The sequence below is a fragment of the Ursus americanus genome, chromosome 4, assembly GCF_024610735.1.
Source record: "Ursus americanus isolate L20-20 chromosome 4, mUrsAme1.1.p, whole genome shotgun sequence".
NCBI lineage: Eukaryota > Metazoa > Chordata > Mammalia > Carnivora > Ursidae > Ursus > Ursus americanus.
Genome location: NC_142130.1, coordinates 34952825 through 34970899, shown reverse-complemented (window position 1 = coordinate 34970899; position 18075 = coordinate 34952825). Strand labels below are relative to the sequence as shown.

Below are 18075 nucleotides of genomic sequence, written 5' to 3'. Positions count from 1 at the left end.
CGGTGCATGAGACCAGGAGAAGAAGTCTTAGCTGAGTGGTGTTTGCTGTAGGGGTGTGCGTGCGCGCTCCTGTCTCTGGCCTCACGCCTCCTGATTTACTCAAACACCAGTTTAATGGAGAAACTGCTCACCAGATAGTTGGTGAGATCTTGGCCATTGGTTACTTCTAGTTCATAGCTGATCTAAAAGTGTTCTTGTCTCCTAGGTATGTCTCAGTCTCCCACGTTTTCCCTGGAGTGCACTGTGTGACTGGCAAAGCCACAGAGCCTCTTCGAGGGGACAGGGCACTTTGGAATCTCCATATCTGGAGATGACACAGGTCCTGCCACGCTGGTAGAGCCTGTCTATCACAGTTCTTAGGGTTGCAGGCGGCAGAAATGCGAAGGAGAGCTTAGATGTAGTCGCTGCCTTCACCTGCACGTTCCTAAGCACTTACTGTATCCCTTGAGGTACACAGATGGATAATAGCGTCCTCAGGAGCTCAGCGTGCAAGGAGGAAGCAGACCCCGAACCCGGTGCTCACAATCATGTGAGAAATGCAGTCAGTGGAGGCCATGGGTGTGAGGGGTGTCCCTTTATTCTGCCTGGAAAGGTTGAGAAAAGCTGCACAGTGAAAGTAGAGTTACAGTTTGGGGCAAAGACCTTTGAGTACCAGGTCTTTAAAGTGCCCTGGCTTTCCCTGCAGGCACTTTCCTGCCTGTGGTGTGGGCCCCGAGCACTGCCTGGGGCCCTCTGCTGCTGGGCTTGGGGGCAGCAGTCCTGCTCTGCTCCCTGTAGGGGCAGGACTAGAGGGGGCCAGGGCTAGAACGTTAGAATCCAGGGCTTGTTTGGAGACATGATGTCTGGAGTCAATAAAAGTGCCAGTGGGAGAAATAATCCTGTGACTTTTGATGTGCTAAGATGAAAATCTAGGGGGGCACCTTAGAACTTAAAGAGGTAACCTTAGGACAAAAGGACAGACCATTCCATGTAGTTGCCACTCAGTTCATCCCTCTAAGAGGAAGTATAGACTGAAATGTTACATGGCTTTTAAAATACGGACTATGGAGCTGTAATGGGTTGTGTTGGAAGCAGGAGTATCTGGGTCCAAGTTTGAAGTCAGAGGCAGGGTGCAGTGAGATCTTCCCAGAGCAGCCCAAGGGACAGAACTTGGGGTTCTAGTCTATGCAGGCCACTGGGGATGGCAGTTCTCATGGACAGCCATTACACAGGGAGCTACAAGGGCGTGAGCTGGTTCTGCCCTCCTGCGTGGCCACTCCTGCCCTCGACTTCTGAACGTGCCCTGTAAACCATTAGGGGAACCCACCACGTTAACCCCAGGGCCTGGTGATGACAGCTCTCACTGTGTCCTAAATGTGTTCAGTCTGTGTTTATGAGTCTGAATGAGATGCTCTGGGGATGGGCAGAAGTGCTCTCGGGAACACTTTCTCTTGCTGTTTGCAGTGGAGTGAGCAGGTGGAACGGAGCCAGCATCTGCTCACTTTTTATCCTAGCAACTATTAAATAGCAGGTGGTCAGCCAGAGTGCACCTCCCCTCACACGGGCCCTCCTGAGGTTCCCCATCTCTCATCCTTTCCAGCTGTGCTTCCTGCCATGTCAGCAAAGGGTTGGAGGCTAGAATAAGCATGCCAGGGCTTGGGAAGGGGGTGACAGGAAGGTCTCGAGTGAAGAGCCCACTCTGCTTTTCTCCCTTAAAGGGCAGGTGGAGGGAACGGGGCATTCTAGGGCAAGAGAAGATGGTGCTGTGGCGTGAAGTGTCTTTGAAGGTGTGCGGAATAATGGCAGAGGCCTGGGTTGAAGGGCCAGGTCTGCTCCTAACGAGCCCTATGACCTTGGACAGATCGGTTTCCTCATCTGTAAATGGGACAATAGTACATATTCTGCTGCCTGTCCAGGTCCGTAGTGAGGAGCCAGTAAATGGCTTCTTTCTAGAATATAATTTAAATGTGAGATCCCATTTTTACTGTTACTTTTCACCTGGGCAGGATTGTTCAGGGCATTCCCAGAGAAGCCGAGGGGAAGAAATGGTGCATGCGTTCTTCAATGGCTCTTTCTTGGGGGAGGATCCCGTGGGTGTCGACAGGATGCCTCTGGAGACAGTTCTGAGCATGAGAGTCAGTGCCAGTGCACGGGCTGTTATGCTCTGACCCTTAAGTTTGCAGTGTAGTGGTACTTGTAGGACTGGAGGTCACGGGGCCAGGCTTTGAGTCCGACGGACAGCTGATAGCTGGTGGACCTTTGGCAAGTTGCTGCCCCTCTCTGGGCTTCAGCGTCAGCTTGTGGAGTTCAGTCTTCCAGTTGGCGCTCATCCCTGAAGAGCCTGGTTCAGAAAATCCTGGAAGCTGCGAGGTTTGGTGTGCAGTGTGGATGCATGTAAGTTTGTGGTAGTCTGTTTTGGGTGGGGTCTTTCTCTGTGTCTCCCTCCCATTCTGGGTGTCTGCTCTGTATGTCTCTCCTATCCTTCCCTCGGAGCTGCTGGCGTCTCCTGCTTTGTTCCCGCTTCCTTACTAGTTTGTCGCCTCTTCCCCATCCCTGGGTCCCTGCCTCCCCCGGTTTTTTTGGTCTTTGTCCTCTTCTCTATCTGGGTATTCCTTTTCCCCTTTTTCTTGATTTTCTGGCTTTTCCTTCCCTCCCTTCTCATGTGTGGCTGCAGGCACACGCACCGCTCTGTGTTGGTTTTCTCCCAGGTCCCAGGCCCTGTAGCTTGTTGCTGTGAGGTGTCTGTAGGGTGTCTGGCTTCTGTCCAGGGATTTGTCAGCGCTCCCTTCCCCTCACTCCACCTCCTGGCTCAGACCTCAGCAGCCACGCTCGGGTTGGCTGGTGGTGGTTGTCCGGCTGTTAAGTGGGTTGTGTGTGAGGGAGTTGGTATTCCCCTCGTGCCCTGCAGCCTGGCATCGGGCTCGGCCTTGGTGCGGAGTGCTGCTGTGGGGGCGGCTGAGTGGGAGCCAGCAGGCGGGAGCTGTGCCTGGTATGCTAATTCCCGGGGCCGATTCTCACTGGGCCGAGACTGCAGATCGGGAGCTCACTGCTTGCTTTTCCTGAGGGTTTGAGGTCATTAGCTAGCCACACTTTCCTTCTTCCCTGCTCTCTTTCTCCCATCTGCTTTGGTTCCCCCGGAGCAGTGCTGACTTCCCAGATCCAAGACGTGGGGCCTCCCAGGGCAGGCATCACGTATTTTGAAGTCTTATGTTTTCTTCTAAAAATTCTTTGAATTTAGCATTTGCTTCTTCATATGTCAGCATGTTTAACGTTATTTACCAGGGGATAAAGTGGACTCCCAGAAGAAGTGCCGTGTTTACGTTGTGGCTTCAGATGCCTCCCGGCACACTGCCCCGTGCTCGTGGGGGTGCCGTGCGCCTGCTGAGGAGCACGGCCTGGAATCCAGAGAGGCACGCCCCCCTCTCCTATTCCTGTCCCTTTCGTGAGCTGTGCTGCGTACGTCTTCCTTCATCCTGTGCCTTCTGGAGGCAGGTACCATACAGAACAGCCGAACTTGGGAGGATCCCTGTTGTCCCAAGTCCCTCATCAGAGGGTGCTGTGTGACCACCAAGGCTGGTCCAGGTTTAAGACCCAGCTGTTCCAGGCTGTTCTGTCTCCTGCCTCAGGCCCTCCAGCTGCATTCTTTCAGTTGTCCTGGGTATGTGACACCCAGCAGTCACTCTGACAGCACTTTCTTGCTCGCTTCTAGTCCTCTTCCATTTTCTTCATGTCTCAGGAGTGAGGCCTTTCCTCCATTTCCTGACCTGCCCGCCCTCAGGGGTCACAGGTCCGCCTGCTCAGAATCCCACTGTGTTAGGCCCGGCAGATGGGAGAAACAGATTTACTGCTGCTTTGATGCGGCAGCAGATCCTGGAAAGTCCGGGGTAGCCGGGGGCACACCGTGCCTGGGATGGTGTGCTCCGCGTCCTGCCCAGCTGCAGGAGGCTGCCCCCGGCTTGTGTGGTGCTCAGGGTGCCGACTCACTGAGTGAGGACCCAGTTGGGGGGCTGGAGGGAGATGCCTGAGTCCTAGTCTCCATCTTCTGTCCAGGGGCCTGGCTCCTGATTCCCATCAGGATATAGGCAGCCCGCTTTATGTTTTAGTGGAACTGGTCCCTCTAGAGGAATTGACAGCTCCATTCACCTCGTTTGGACAGCTCCTACATTTTGCAGCTCGGGAAACCATGGGCCCCACCAGCAGTCACAGGCTGGCTGATGGTAGAGCCAGCTCTAGAAGTCGTCAGTCCCTCCAGCTGGCAGCTGGGCTGTCCTCCAGGGAGGGTGTGGTTCCATAGGCTGTGATTTGGGAAAAGCACGGCTCCCCTCCCTGAGCCTCCAGCACCTTGTTTCTTCTTTTCCTTCCTGCTCTCACCCCCCACCTTTCATCCCTGGGTCTGATTCCCTGGAGCGGGAGTGGCCAGCCTCTTGGGCCCCGGTGACCGCACATGAAGATCCAGTAAACACAGCAGCACACGCCGCAGCGGCCACGCCGTGCTGCTAGCCGGCCAGCCTGTAACACCTACAAATGCACGTGTCTGTGTCTTTGTCCCTCTGGCCTGCGGGTGGGGAGGGAAGTGTGTACAGGTCTCTGGAATCTTTCCCCCACATTCTGCGTAGAGGAGGGCCAAGGGGGGTGGGGCGGGACAGGATGTAGCAGGTCTGGGTGAGTAAACAGCGGAGGGAGGCAGGGCTCCAGCCTCCCTAGCAGACGGTCCGGCTGCACAGTCTGTTCTTGCAGGACAGTTGGGAGTGGCAGGTGAGGGCCTTTACATGGCAGTCCACTCTCTGACCCGTGGTGGTTTTCTCCCTCCCTCTGCATCCCAGCAACGCCTCTCATTTCCCTGATTGCTGCCTTTGTCTCCCTGCCTTTTTCCCCCAGAGCCTCACTCACTGGCTGGGGAACGGAGGCAGAGAGGGAGGTAGCCAATAAATCAATTAATTGTGCTTAATCTATCAGCCCAGATCCTTTTAAGGTCCCGAGCTTGGGTAATCTCTCTTCCCTTCTTGAACTCTTTAAGACTTTTATTGTCTGTACTGAACGATTAGCACGTGCACGTGCGTGCACACACACACACACACGCGCGCGCACACACGTACTCTGAGAAACAGGAGGAAGGGGAGCCAGTCGGAGAAAGCACTATAAGGAATTGTCCTGGCAGGACTCCTGGAGCTCAGAAGACAGAGTCCAGAGAGCCAGAAGTGTAGAGCCTTACCCCAGGAGCAACAAGACACCGTCGTTCACTCCCTCAGTCACTCGGGCTGTGTGGAGTCCTGCTCTGTGCCAGCTACAGAATCAGCTGTGAGCCAAACAAAAGCCTCGCCTTCCCGGAGCAGACGTTTCCAATGGGAATGACAGTGGACACAGTCCAATGTGGAGCCGCACCACTTTGGACAGAAAGACCGCGGGGAAGGGCGTGTGGGACTGCAGAAGGTGCTCGGCCGAGGCCCTGGGGTCTGGGCCAGAGGCGCTCAGATAGGCCAGGAAGCCGCCTCCCCACAGACCCCTCTGAGCATATATGCATTCGCATTCATGTGCACGGGTGCGTGAGTGTAGGGAGCAGGGAGAGGAGGAAATCCTTGGAGAGTGTCATAACCCAAGGAGGGAAGCGGGTTGCACCGAGTCTGCAACAGGGAATCCTGTGGCAGAGACAGCTATGACAGCTATGACTCGCTTAACTGAAGTGGGGGCTGCAGGCTGAGCCAGACCGGCAGCTGGGGGGCCATGCTGAGGAATAGGCGGGGGAGCCTCTGTGCCCTCGCAGCTCTACTCAGCCCAGCTGGTCGCATTGGAGCGTTCGCCCCTATGCCTGTTCTGAGCTCACCCAGCACCCATGGCTGCAGCAGCGAGACTTTTCCTTGGAGCAGGTCCTGGCAGACCAAGGCAGGGATTGGGGTTGGAGTGATTCTGAGCCCTGTCCCTCCTCTCTCTGCTTTGTGAAAGTCACAGGAAGAGGCTGCCAGCCAGGCTTGCTGGAAGAGAGCCAGCATGGGGTGGTGGGTGTCCCCTGGTTGGCTGCCTTGTGAAGTCTGAGCGGCCCCCTCAGGTGGGGCTTTGTAAGCAGGCTAGTTGGGTGCCCCTGCTGGATGCCAGGATGGGGCTGAGGGAAGCCTGAGCTTCTGGAGATCGCTTCCTGCCCCAGCTGCTGTTCTTCCTGCAGTTGGGTGAATGGCAGGTGGGCACCCAGGAACAGTTGAGTGCCGTAGAACAAAGCTGGACAAGGCAAGTGCCAAGTGAACGGTTGTAAACACCCTGAGTGGGGAATGAGCTCAGGCAGGGAAAGGGCACCTTAGATGCAGTCGTTTGCAAACCTGTCAGCCAGGCTTCACCATGGAGCCCCTGTAGGCAGGGCAGGCCCAGGCTGTAATAGCTCTTGTCAGCGGAGGCGTGTATAGCATCCCCACAGGGCTTTAGGTGATGGTTTCCAGCACCCGGATTCCGTGGGCTGCCCTTCTCAGGGGCTTTTGCTGCATCCTCTTTTTTTTTTTTTTTTTTTTAAAGATTTTATTTATTCGACAGAGAGAGGGACAGCCAGCGAGAGAGGGAACACAAGCAGGGGGAGTGGGAGAGGAAGCAGCAGGCTCATAGCGGAGGAGCCTGATGTGGGGCTCGATCCCATAACGCCGGGATCACGCCCTGAGCCGAAGGCAGACGCTTAACCGCTGTGCCACCCAGGCGCCCCTTTGCTGCATCCTCTTATCTGGAGATGAAATGGCCCATCTGGGTTTCCTTCCTTCCCCTGCAGACCCTTTCTCTCCAAGTGCCCTTGCCTCCTTGGGGGGCAACCATTGCCATGTGCTTAGCCTTTCCTTTTGGAGTTCATCATGCATTGTATTTGGAGTCCCCGCCGTTCGCCAGGCGCGGGGCTGGAAGCTGTGGTGGCTGCCGTGATGGCTGCCCCGGGAGGACTAAATAGGGTGGGAGAAGCCTGGGCCTGGGTTGAGGTGGGGGCAGGAGGGTGGCCTCCTCTCTGATCCACACCCATCCCTCCAGTAACACAGGCTTCTTGAATTGCAAAGTGCTTATTTACACTTAAAATGAGGTGCCACAGTTTTGCTTGTCCATTCATGAGTGTTGCCTTTAGAATTGAGCTGAACGGTTTAATTTGTCTGTACTGGGGCTGGTGCACAGCTGTGTGGAGCCTGTGACTGTAGGAGGTGGTGAGGTATGTGAACGGGTGGGAGATGAAGGGACTTCCCTCAAGTGGCTGTCATTCCTGGCAGAACAAAGTTTCTCATGCGGTGTCATCAGAGGGGACCAGTGGGGACTGGTGGCTGAGATACCGTCACTGAGCCCATGCAGATCTGGGGCGACGGCCCTGTGAGCATGGGGTAGCTGGCTGCCTCTGGCTGGCCATTGGGCAGACTGGGCTGAGTGTGGTGAGGTTATGGGGAAAGCCGCGAGACAGGTGAGGTCGCTGAGCGGCTGGTGGAGGCTACAGGGGAAGCCAAACCTTGGAGAGGTTGGGGAGAGGAGGAAGAGCCCGAACAGGCCAGGGGCCTACTTCAGAGTCGCCTGGAAGGCTCCTTAAAACACAGTTGCTCAAGTCCCCACAGAGTTGCGATTCAGTAGGTTTGGGATGGGGCTGAGAATGTGTACTTCTAGCAGGTTCCTAGGTGGTGCTGATGCTGCTGGTCCAGGATCCATTGATCTAACAGGAAGGAAACCAAGTTAGATGAGATCAGACACAAGCACTTTGTGAGCCGTCAATGGCACTGGACTGACGCTTCTTATTGGGAGAATTGTAAGACTGTACATACTGTGGATGCCTTGCTTCACGGAAGCTCTCTCTTTTCTCCCTGTGGCTTCTGTCAATACCCGTTCTGATTTCATAATTCCGTCAGCATTGTAGAACGTCTTCCGCTTACCCTGGTCAGATGCTGTCTAGCAGGTGGCATATGGCCCACATTCAAGCTTTAAAACCAAAAACTGGCTTGGGCGTGAGGCAGAGAGTCTGAAGTAATGATCTGGGAAGGGCCGAGTGAATCCCCCCAGATGCTTCTGATGAGTAGTCAAGATGGGGAGCCATGGATCTATACTGCAGTTTGTTTTCCTTCTTAGAAGGGACTCTCCATCCACTGTGCTTCCGGACACTTGCTTGTCCAGAGCGGTCCGTGTTGCCCTCTGCGAGGAGTGATACGTCCTCCTTGTCTGCTTGTCTCTGTCTCTCTCGATCAGCCCATCTCCTGTTGGCTACCCTCCTTCCTCCGGTTCTCTGAATGCGTGTCTGCAGTCAGGCTCTTACCTGCTATGGAGAATTCCAAGGTACCCGGCTTTTCATAGGCCCCCAGCAGATTTCAGTCTGTCAACACCTTTGTGAGGACCTCCGGTAACAAATGGTTCCCGACATCTGTGTCTTTCAGTGATGCCGAGAGTAGAAAATTGTGCAAGAAGATGAAAGTTGACCTGAGCCCAAAGGACAAAAAGGTTGAATTATTCCATTACCAGTAAGTACATGTGGGCATTTCCAATTTCCAAGTAATGTGCTGAAAGCTTTCATTGGTATTCTCAGGGAATGGTGGTTTTTAGTTAGGTTAATTTTTATTTCAGAATGATCTTTTTTCCCTGTGTTTACAGTTCTTCTTCTTTTTTTTAATCTTGAACTGTGTTCAATAGCTGAATGTTATTAAGATGCCACAGGAAACCAAAGGTAGGTATCGTCACAACCATTCTTAAAGTTAACACCTTTTTCTCCTCATTTGACAGGGATGGTGCATTTCATACTGAATATAACCGAGCTGTGACATTTAAGGTAAATTTACCTCCCTCATTCTCAGCAGAGGTAGAGTCTGAACGGATGCCAAGAGCCTGGCAGGTTCTCTCTGAGAGAAGGAAGGGCAGATTGCACAGATAGCTCTTCCAAATGACCTGAGGGATTCTTATCTCTAGAGCACATGTCAGCAGAATATCTGGAGAAGTTTGTAACTGTTAACACAGTGGGGATGACTGGCCTCGTAGATAAGTGTGTGAATCTATCAGCAGTCATCCGGGGAGGCATGTGACTGCACGTGTCTCCCCTTCAGAGGCCTGGGTGTCCCTTTGCTGTGGCATGAAGCCCTCCCTCATGTCCGCGGTAGTGTCCATGCCGGCTCTCCAAAGCCTGGGGGGCTTGCTGTGCCCAGGCTGGCACGGGGGCGGGACACGGGCAGGTAGGCACCTGTCGGCAGATGCAGCTTTTTTCACATGACATGCTGGTGTCATGAGTTCTCCCTGCTACAGATCCAATTTAGAAGTACAGGGAGAGAAGCATCAATGAAAATAGGTGTGGAGGGCCTGGGGCCCGCAGGTGCCGTTCTCACACAGCAGCTGCCCCCGCCCCGAGTCCTGCCCTTGCCCTGGGATTCTCCTCCTCCAGCGTACCCGTTCTCTCGTCAAACCACTCTCCTCCTGTGGCTGGTCCAGGCAGCATCCCCTGCCCTAGCCAGGGCCATGTATTCCTCCTCTTCCCAGCGTAGGCAAAACTTAGTTTTTCCAACTCCCCTGCTTCGGTGACGGGCTTGGACCCCACGCTCCTCTCTCTGTCTCTCTCCGTGTCCTTCCAGTCTTTCCTATCTGTCCATCTGTCTGTGTGGCCGTAGGACCTCTCTCCTCTGCCGTTCTTCCTTAGCTCCGCGGTCATTTCCTATTTATCTACCGGCACTCGTTCTTTTTTAAGTCGCTACAGCTTTTACCTTATACAGACTCGGCCTGATTACTCATCTTAACACCCACTTAGACACTTAGAGAAGGTTCTACCAACTAGGGTTGCTTAAGCCTCTTATTGTGTATTAAGACGTCAGCTAAAGCCCTGGGAGAGAACATGTGCTCCCCAGGAACGAGGTGTAGCTGGGTGGGGGAGGGGGAGAGTGCTGTGCAGTGATGGAAGGGGGGGCTGGGGGCTTTTTGTTTTAGTTTTGGAGGCTTTGTCCAGTGTACATTTAGTGGCTCCCTCTGAGCCGGCTGTCCTGGGATCACAGAGCCAGAAAGAGCAGCTGCTCAGAACTGTAGTAGCTGGGAAGGAGCAAGGAGCCCGAGTAGTCCGAGCTGGCCTAGCTAGCGGAGGCTGAGTCCTGGCCTTTGTCCACCCCTTACCAAGACCAGGTGTGTGGCATCTGCTCATGTTTGTCCTTCCTGTGATTTCCAGCTGGAGACGAGAGCTAAGCGTTGGACAAGGTCAGAGTCTTTAGTGGAGAGAGAGCATTCTTAATGCCAGGGTCCCCAAAGCCCACAGGGCCAGCAGGGACTGGGGTAGAGTCCCTGGAATTCTCCAGAGCAAGAGGGAGTGGCAGAGTGTCTCCCATGACTGCCTGATAGCTTCTGCTCTTCATTCAGCAGGAGTGGCCAAGATCCCAGCCCTCCTTGGCCACAGGTTGCTTTCCTTTCAGGGATCCTCCCGGGCCTCGATCTCTGGAGAGACAGAGGGTCGCTGGCAGGGTTGGGTGCATGGTTGCAGGCTCGCGCTCTGCTGTTGTTGCTGTCCTGCTCGCTGGTTCGGCAGGGACCCGGTCACAGGCACTGCGCTGTGGCCCCAAAAGAAGCCAGAGGCCAGAGTGAGAGTAAAGAGAGGAATCTCCCGTGTAAGTGGCCTTTTGCTGGTCAGCAATCTGTCCGGCAAAATCCTTACTCTTTGTAAGTGGTGAGGACCAGAGGTGCCTGGAAGCCGAAACTCAGATGAGCCTCTGATGACCTTCTCCCAAGGCCGTGTAGCTGTGAGTGTGGTTTCCCAGCCACCAAGATGTCCTGAGAACCAAGGTGTGAGTGTGGGGCCATTTCCCCAGATTCAGAGCACCCAGAACAGGAGGGCTGAGGGCGTGAGGCATTCCAGGTACTGCTCCTTGCGGACTCTTTGCACCCAAGATCTTGTTGGGCAGACCGATTTGGAGAGAACCTATGGCTGGGATTATTCACCGTCAGTTAAACAGGAATAACCTCCCCCTGAAAAGCAAGTATGATGATTTCTGTTATTACATTAGCAGAGGGGACTCCTTTCCCTTTTGCATCCACATGTCTTTTCTCCCTGATGCTGAGGCGGGGCTGGCAGTGGGGGAATGGGAACCGGCACTCACCCTTTAACTCAGCTCATGCTGATGTGCGGACAGGAGCCCCCTGAGAGCAGTAGTTCCTAACCTATTTTGGGTTCCTAATCCCACTGAGAATCCACTGAAAGGCATTGATCTTCTCCCTAGAAACAGTATGTTTGCATAAAGTAAATGTAAAATGTGGTCATGTGACTAAATGTAAATGCAAGTAAAGTAACGTATTAAATAGTGCTTTCATGGGAGTCTGAGGTCTGGCAGACTCCTGAAGGCTGCCGCACACCCTGCATTGAGAACCGCTACCCCAGGTATTTCTGAAACAGGTGAGCACCTAGAAGCATCTTTCTCACATGGCCCAGGCGGACAGGTGCCTCTGCAGCTGTGGGTGAGCATGGGTTTCAGGAGGCCCTGTCACTTCCATTTCCACTTGTATTGTCACAGCGAAGCTTTGGCAAGGACAGAGAGGCAGATCTGCCTTTGCCGTGGTAGAAATGGCCCCTCTTCTTTTGCCAGGAGGTGTTTCACAGCTCCAATTGGACGACCAGGGAGCATTACCTGAATGAAATTCTACGAAATGTTAGCTGTCTCCCATTCTTCCATGGTGGCTCTTTCCAAACAGGGGTGTCCAGAACGGGTAGGCTCACTGACGTCCTGTGTGTGTGACCAGTGGATGGGCTGAACACAGAGCCTTGTTAAGAGGGTGTTTCCTTTTCTCACCTCAGCCCACCTCCCTCCCACCACACTTGTGGACACACCCAGCTTGTCCTCTGCTGGTTGGAACTTGATTGAAGTGAACAGAAGTCACCAAATCTTGCATCAGTTGGGGGACACTAAGGGCTCTGTGTTGACATGGAGGTTGGCTGGTTTCTGGTACTCATTACTGGCTCTCACAGATTTTGAGCCCATTTCCCAGAGTGACTGCCGGAGGGGAGGGAATGCCACTCCTGTCCCGGACCGGTGAAGTGTGGCAGGGGTGGAGGGCAGTGGAGGGACATGGCCCCTGTGTCCCACCCCACATGTGTCTTCCCCAGAGGGGGTGAGGTTTGAGGTAGTTGTCCACGTGACAAAGACTATTTAAGCCCTTTAACCTGAAGGTCTTTGTCAGATCTTCATCCTGAGTGTCTAGAAAGGGGTCTTGGGAGAGAAGTACAGCAACCAGGCAGCCACAGAGATGAGCATCCTGCTTGAGCCCCACACAGAGGATGCAGGATTTAACGTACTCCCAACCCGGTTTGGATCACACAGAACTGAGCAGGTGACAAGTAGGTGTGCTTACCTTCTTGTGGGATTGACAGTTTTGGTGCATGAATGTAGAGACCTTGGACAGGACTGGAGACCTTGATTCAAATTGATCAGAGAGCTTCCTGGAGGAGATGAGACCTAGCCGAAGCAGGAGTGTGTCTCTGGTTTGAATAAGCCAATGAATTGTCTCAGATCTCGTTTCTGTCCATGAAGAAGCACAGAGGTATGGATCAGCTGGCAAGAGTCCAGTGTCACGTGGCTGACGAGTTTTGGTGGAGGTGCTGAGGGTGCATTTTTAGGCCCCTCAGCAGTGATGTCAGTGGGCAGTGGAATTGTACCCCCCCCCATGCGGTTGGCCACATGCCACGTGCAGACTCTTTCCACAGGCATGTGGGTCTCTGGGCAGGGAGATGGGGCAGGTTCCTGATTTCCCCACCTCCCTCTTCGCCTGGCTAAAATGAGTTTTCCCTCCTCTGTTCCTTTCCTCAGTCCATAGTGGCCTTTCTGAAGGATCCAAAAGGGCCCCCACTGTGGGAAGAAGATCCTGGAGCCAAAGATGTTGTCCACATTGACAGTGAAAAGGTAATTTATTCCCCATCAATTCTGGTAGACACCGGAAGCCTCCCCCACCCAAGTGCTCCCTAGGAGAGATGCCCAAGGAAATGAGAAAGGGAAGTTTTCAGGGATGAGTTGTGCTTTCTCCAAGGGAGCTGGACTGCCAGGCCCCTAATATTTGTTCTCCTTCCCAGCTCCGCGATGGAACCCACAGGAGATCACAGGCTGGCTGCTTGAGAGCTTCTTCCCTTCTTCACTGCCTTATTTAATGTATTTTAATGGGTTTAGATTTTCCTCATAGGAATATCCATTTAAATGTCCTTTCCTTATTATGTAACTCAGTCGTCTCTGGGATTGGCTTTGTGTATGTGGGTGTTTAAAAGCAGGGTTTTTTTGTTTTTGTTTTTGTTTTCTTTAAGAATAATCTCAGAGGTTTCGGTTGGATTTCTGGAGACTTGGGTCAGGTCTCTACAATTCTAAGTCATGTAAATTGGAATGAATTATTTATCCTCTTAAGCTTTCATTTCTGGATTCGGCTAGGACGGGGGGTCGGGGTAGAACGAGGTTGATTTATAGTCTCCATACAAGCCTGAGCCTCCTTCTTTCTAAGCCTGCCCCACCTGACCTGAACGTGCATCTTTATCCTTGGGTACCTTACTTGCTTGGCTCTGCCTTTACATGGGATGGCGAGAACATCTTTGTTATATTCCCAGTAGTCTGTGAGGCAAGCAGTGCTGTATTGTAGATGGAAGGAGAATGTCCTTTTATATATATATATATGAAATACTGTTGATGTACAGTGGTGTATTAGTTTCAGATCTAGAGCAGTGATTTGACAGTTCTGTATATTACACAGTGCTCACCTCCGTAAGTGTGGTTGCCATCTGTCACGATACAAAGTTACTACAGTGTTATTGACTGTATTCCCTATGTTGTACTTTTCATTCCTGTGACTTATTTATTTTATAACTGGAAGTTTATACCTCTTAATCCCCTTCACCTAGTTCACCTATTGCCCAACCCCTTTCTCTCTGGCAACCACCAATTTGTTCTCTGAATTCAATCAGTCTGTTTCTGTTTGGTTGGTTGGTTTTGCTTGTTTGGTGTTTATTTATTTATTTATTTATTTATTTATTTATTTTTTAAAGATTTTATTTATTTATATGACAGACAGAGAGACAGCCAGCGAGAGAGGGAACACAAGCAGGGGGAGTGGGAGAGGAAGAAAAAGGTTTCCAGCGAGGAGCCTGATGCGGGCTCGATCCCAGAACGCCAGGATCACGCCCTGAGCCGAAGGCAGATGCTTAATGACTGAGCCACCCAGGCGCCCCTGTTTGTTTGTTTTTTAGATATATAAGTGAAAACATATGGTATTTGCCTTTCTCTGTCTGACTTATTTCACTTAGCATTATACCTTCTAGATCCATCCATGTTGCTGCAAATGGTTAAGATCTCGTTTCTATGGCTGAGTAATATTCCATAGTATATATATGTCACATCTTCTTTATCCATTCGTCTGTCGATGGACACTTGAGCTGCTTCCATAATTTGGCTATTGTAAACAATGCTGCAGTAAACACAGGGGTGCATAGATCTTTTCAAGTTAGTGTTTTCATATTCTTGGGGTAAATACCCAGTAGTGGAATTACTGGATCATATGAAATTTCTATCTCTAATTTTTGGATGAACTCCCTACTCTTTGCATCATGGCTGCATCCGCTTATATTCCCACCAGCCGTGTGCGAGGGTTCCTTTTCCTCTACATCCTTGCCAGTGCTTGTCATTTGTTTTTGTGATACGAGCTGGAGAATGTTTGTTCTTATCTTGATAATGTCAAATGTAGTTTTTATCTTCCTCTGCCTTTCTTCCCTTTTCATTTAAAATTATTGACCCTTATTGCTTGTTAGCCTAAAAGAAAAGGATGTCATTTATACTTTCTGGAGGACGGATCGTGTGTGATCATTGTGGGCTAACCCAGAAGGTCTGTGGCGATTTGAATTACGGGGCTGGACATCAACATTTCTCTGGGATAGAACGTGCCAGTATCGTCAGAAGATAAAAAACAGGGGCGCTTGGGTGGCTCAGTTGCTTAAGCGTCTGATTCTTGATCTTAGCTCAGGTCTTGATTTCAGGGTCGTAAGTTCAAGTCCCACAGTGGGCTTCGCGCTTTTTGTGTGTGTGTGTGTGTGTTTAAAGATGAAAAGCGCTTTGAGGGCAAGGGAAGAGGGGCAGATGTCAGGAGGTGGTGGCCTCTATGCTTGTAGTTACGAAAAACCAAGCAGCCTAAACTCACTGTTGCTCCTGGGCAGATTTTGTGATAATGCGCATTTCTAGTCTTTCAGGAAAGTGATTGCCTGTCACCTCCCTCCCCTAAGATGTTCATGTCCTGAAACGCCAAAGATCGTTCTTCTGTAACCAGAAATACTAAGCAGAAAAAATGTTTTCACACCTGCAGGCAGTACTCGTGTTACACTTTGTGCTGGTTTCTCTCCCATTGAAGTCTAAGGTGTCGCCGCCTTTCTGCTGATCAAATCCCCGCGTAAAATAACTAAAAGTTCTAAATTCAGGTTTGAATTGCTGATTCGTATTTGTGAGCTTAGAATTCCACACGTTGAAGGCAGTTAAGCATCTTTGAACGTAATGCAGTATTTGTTTCTACCCAGGTTATTGTCACATGCTCAGAAAACCCTTTTCGTCTCAGATCTTTACCAGGGTTTATCTCCAGGGATTTCAGAGGATCATTTTCAAAGCGTTTGCATTTTCTACCCATTGTCAGGGTCAAAGATCTTAGTAATTTTTCCTTACAATGAGTAGAATTACTTAATTCTAGTTACTTAAACAACAGTGAACATTTTCAGAATTTATTATAAAATGTTTTGAATTCCTAGAAAATATTTGTAATATTTTTTATCTAACTGAAAAATTGTAAATAATACATATGCATTGTTGAAAATTTGGAAAATACAGCTTAAGCATAAAAGAAAAAAAGTTACCCTGTCCCTTCCCATTGAAAGATACCCACTGCTGGTATTTTCTCTAGCCTTCCAGGCTTTCAACATAATGCATACATAAATATTTTTACTCACAAAAGTGTCGTTGCATTTTATATGCTGCTTTGTAACTTGCTTTTCCCCCCACTTAATGTAACATGCATATCTTATTGTGACGTTAAATATTCCTCTTCATCGTTTTTAATGATGCACTAGTATTCCATTGCGTGGAATGAACCCTCATCTATTTACCTAATGCCTTGTTGCTGCCAGAAAGCTGCATTTTGTAATCTCCTTTTATTTTCTTTATTATTCAAAAGAGAAAAACCTCTAATTTTCTTCTATGGAAACTGGTTAGAGAAGCGAATTATTTTAATCAGAACATGCTCTGTCATCGCGCTTCTCTGCAGTCCTTGATAGATTTGCTTTTTCCGGGACATCGTTGACTCTCGTTGGAAAAAAGGTCTCCAACCCTGCTTTACACTGAAGCCTCTCCAGTAGCGCTGCTGTGACCATTTGTCTTTTTACATTTATTGTATTTATTTAAGAAATAATTATGTATTGCCTAATAACGTGCCAGGTGCTATTCTAAGGGTTTTTACAAATACAAATGATTTGTTTAGCTTGTAACCCCCTGGGGCTTGGGGGCTCACCTCATCTGTATGCTCCTGTGCACACAGGGGACTCCTGGGCACATGGACGGTGGGGCAGGGCTGGGGAAGAGATTAGCAGGTGTGGGTTAACCCTGTGTTACCCTAACGAGCAGATAGATCCCCATCTGGCCGAGTCGGGCTATGAGAAAACAACCATCCCCACCAAACAAAAGCACTCCATAAATCACATGAAGGGGCAGCCTCGTTGAGCCGCATGGGACACGAATAGCTCCTTGCGGTCTCTGAATTATTCAGGCAGAGCTGAAAGTAAAGCTGGTAGGCTGGTGCTGACTACTTCATCACACTGAGTGGCCTTGGCAAAGCCATGGACCCCCTCGGGGCCTCAGTTTCCCCGTCTGTAATATGCGGGGATGGTATAGATTGTCTCGATCACCCAGCTCCTGACCGGCCGTGACTCTGACCGCACGCACCACACCTCAGGTCAGACCGCGGGACTTCTGCAGTGCTTGCCCACGACCCTCCAGCCACCTCCCCTGGCTGGCCAGGGCGGTGGGCCCCTGAGCCCACGTGGCCTCCCTGTCGTTTTCTTGTGTATGTGACCTGCCGTGTTCTCTGTTTGTGCCTCAGGACTTCAGACGGCTCCTGAAGAAGGAAGAGAAGCCACTCCTGATGATGTTTTATGCTCCCTGTGAGTGACCTTTCTCCTTTGGGCCAGAGTTAGTTGTTCAGACTCTTGGAGGGGCAGCTGAGGGGTGGGAGGCAGGGTACTGAGAACTAGCCCCAGCGCTCTGAAAATGCGAAGTGTGTCCGTCGCCCCACTCTCTGTCTCTGTGCCTCTTTGCCTTTCCATCCGGCTCCTCCCTTCCTGCTGTCCACATCAGTTTTTCTCTCATAGGATGAGCATCCTTCTGCCTTCTTCACCCTGAGCTCCACCCCGTGACAGCACAGGTCTCCTCTCCAGACACTCCCGCCGTCTCCTGTTCTGTGCCCCTCTGCCTCCTGGGGGCCTGAAGCCCTCTCCCCCAGCTGCGTGCCTGGTGGAGCCATGCCTCCGTCTCAGCGTCCTCTCTGAGGTGCTGCTGCTGCTGCTCGCTGTCCAAACGCTGGCTGGCCCCCAGGGCAGCTGACCGCCCAGCTCTGGCTCCTGCACAGCTCTGCTGGGGCCACCTGTTTGGTGGGGGGGGTCGGGACCAGGGACAAAAGGGCCCCGTATTTTGGTTCAGTCTCTTGATGAGGCAGGAGACCATAGCAACAGCAGAAAGACCATTGAGATGACAGCCAGAAGACCCAGGTTCTAATTCCCTTTGTGCCACCAGCGAGCTGGGTGACCTTGGTCAAATCCTTCACCTCTCTGCCCCTCAGTTTCTAGTTCTATAAGAGAAGGAGTTGGATCAGACCAGTGGCTTTCAGAGTTTTTTACTGTATTTCATAGTATTCATGTAAAAATATTTTTCATTGCAACCTAGCACTATAAGTATACACACTATAAGTATAAACAATATATATACACACACATATAGATACATAAATTATATATATATATATATACCTGAATTACGTAATTTATGTATACTTATAGTAAATAAGCTGAATAAGTAAGCTGAAACAATTTTTTTTTTAAAGATTTTATTTATTTATTTGACAGAGAGACAGCCAGCGAGAGAGGGAACACAAGCAGGGGGA

General features: G+C 51.1%; 1 protein-coding gene across 1 annotated transcript in view; it reads left to right on the top strand.

Annotated features, from left to right (window-relative positions):
* Nucleotides 1-18075, top strand: part of PDIA5 (protein disulfide isomerase family A member 5) — a 91771-nt gene that overhangs the window by 25044 nt on the left and 48652 nt on the right. The window contains exons 4-7 of the mRNA XM_045812514.2: nt 8340-8423; nt 8683-8728; nt 12723-12815; nt 17020-17080. Coding sequence (XP_045668470.2) covers nt 8340-8423; nt 8683-8728; nt 12723-12815; nt 17020-17080 — 284 coding nt within the window. The remainder of the gene's footprint in view (nt 1-8339; nt 8424-8682; nt 8729-12722; nt 12816-17019; nt 17081-18075) is intronic.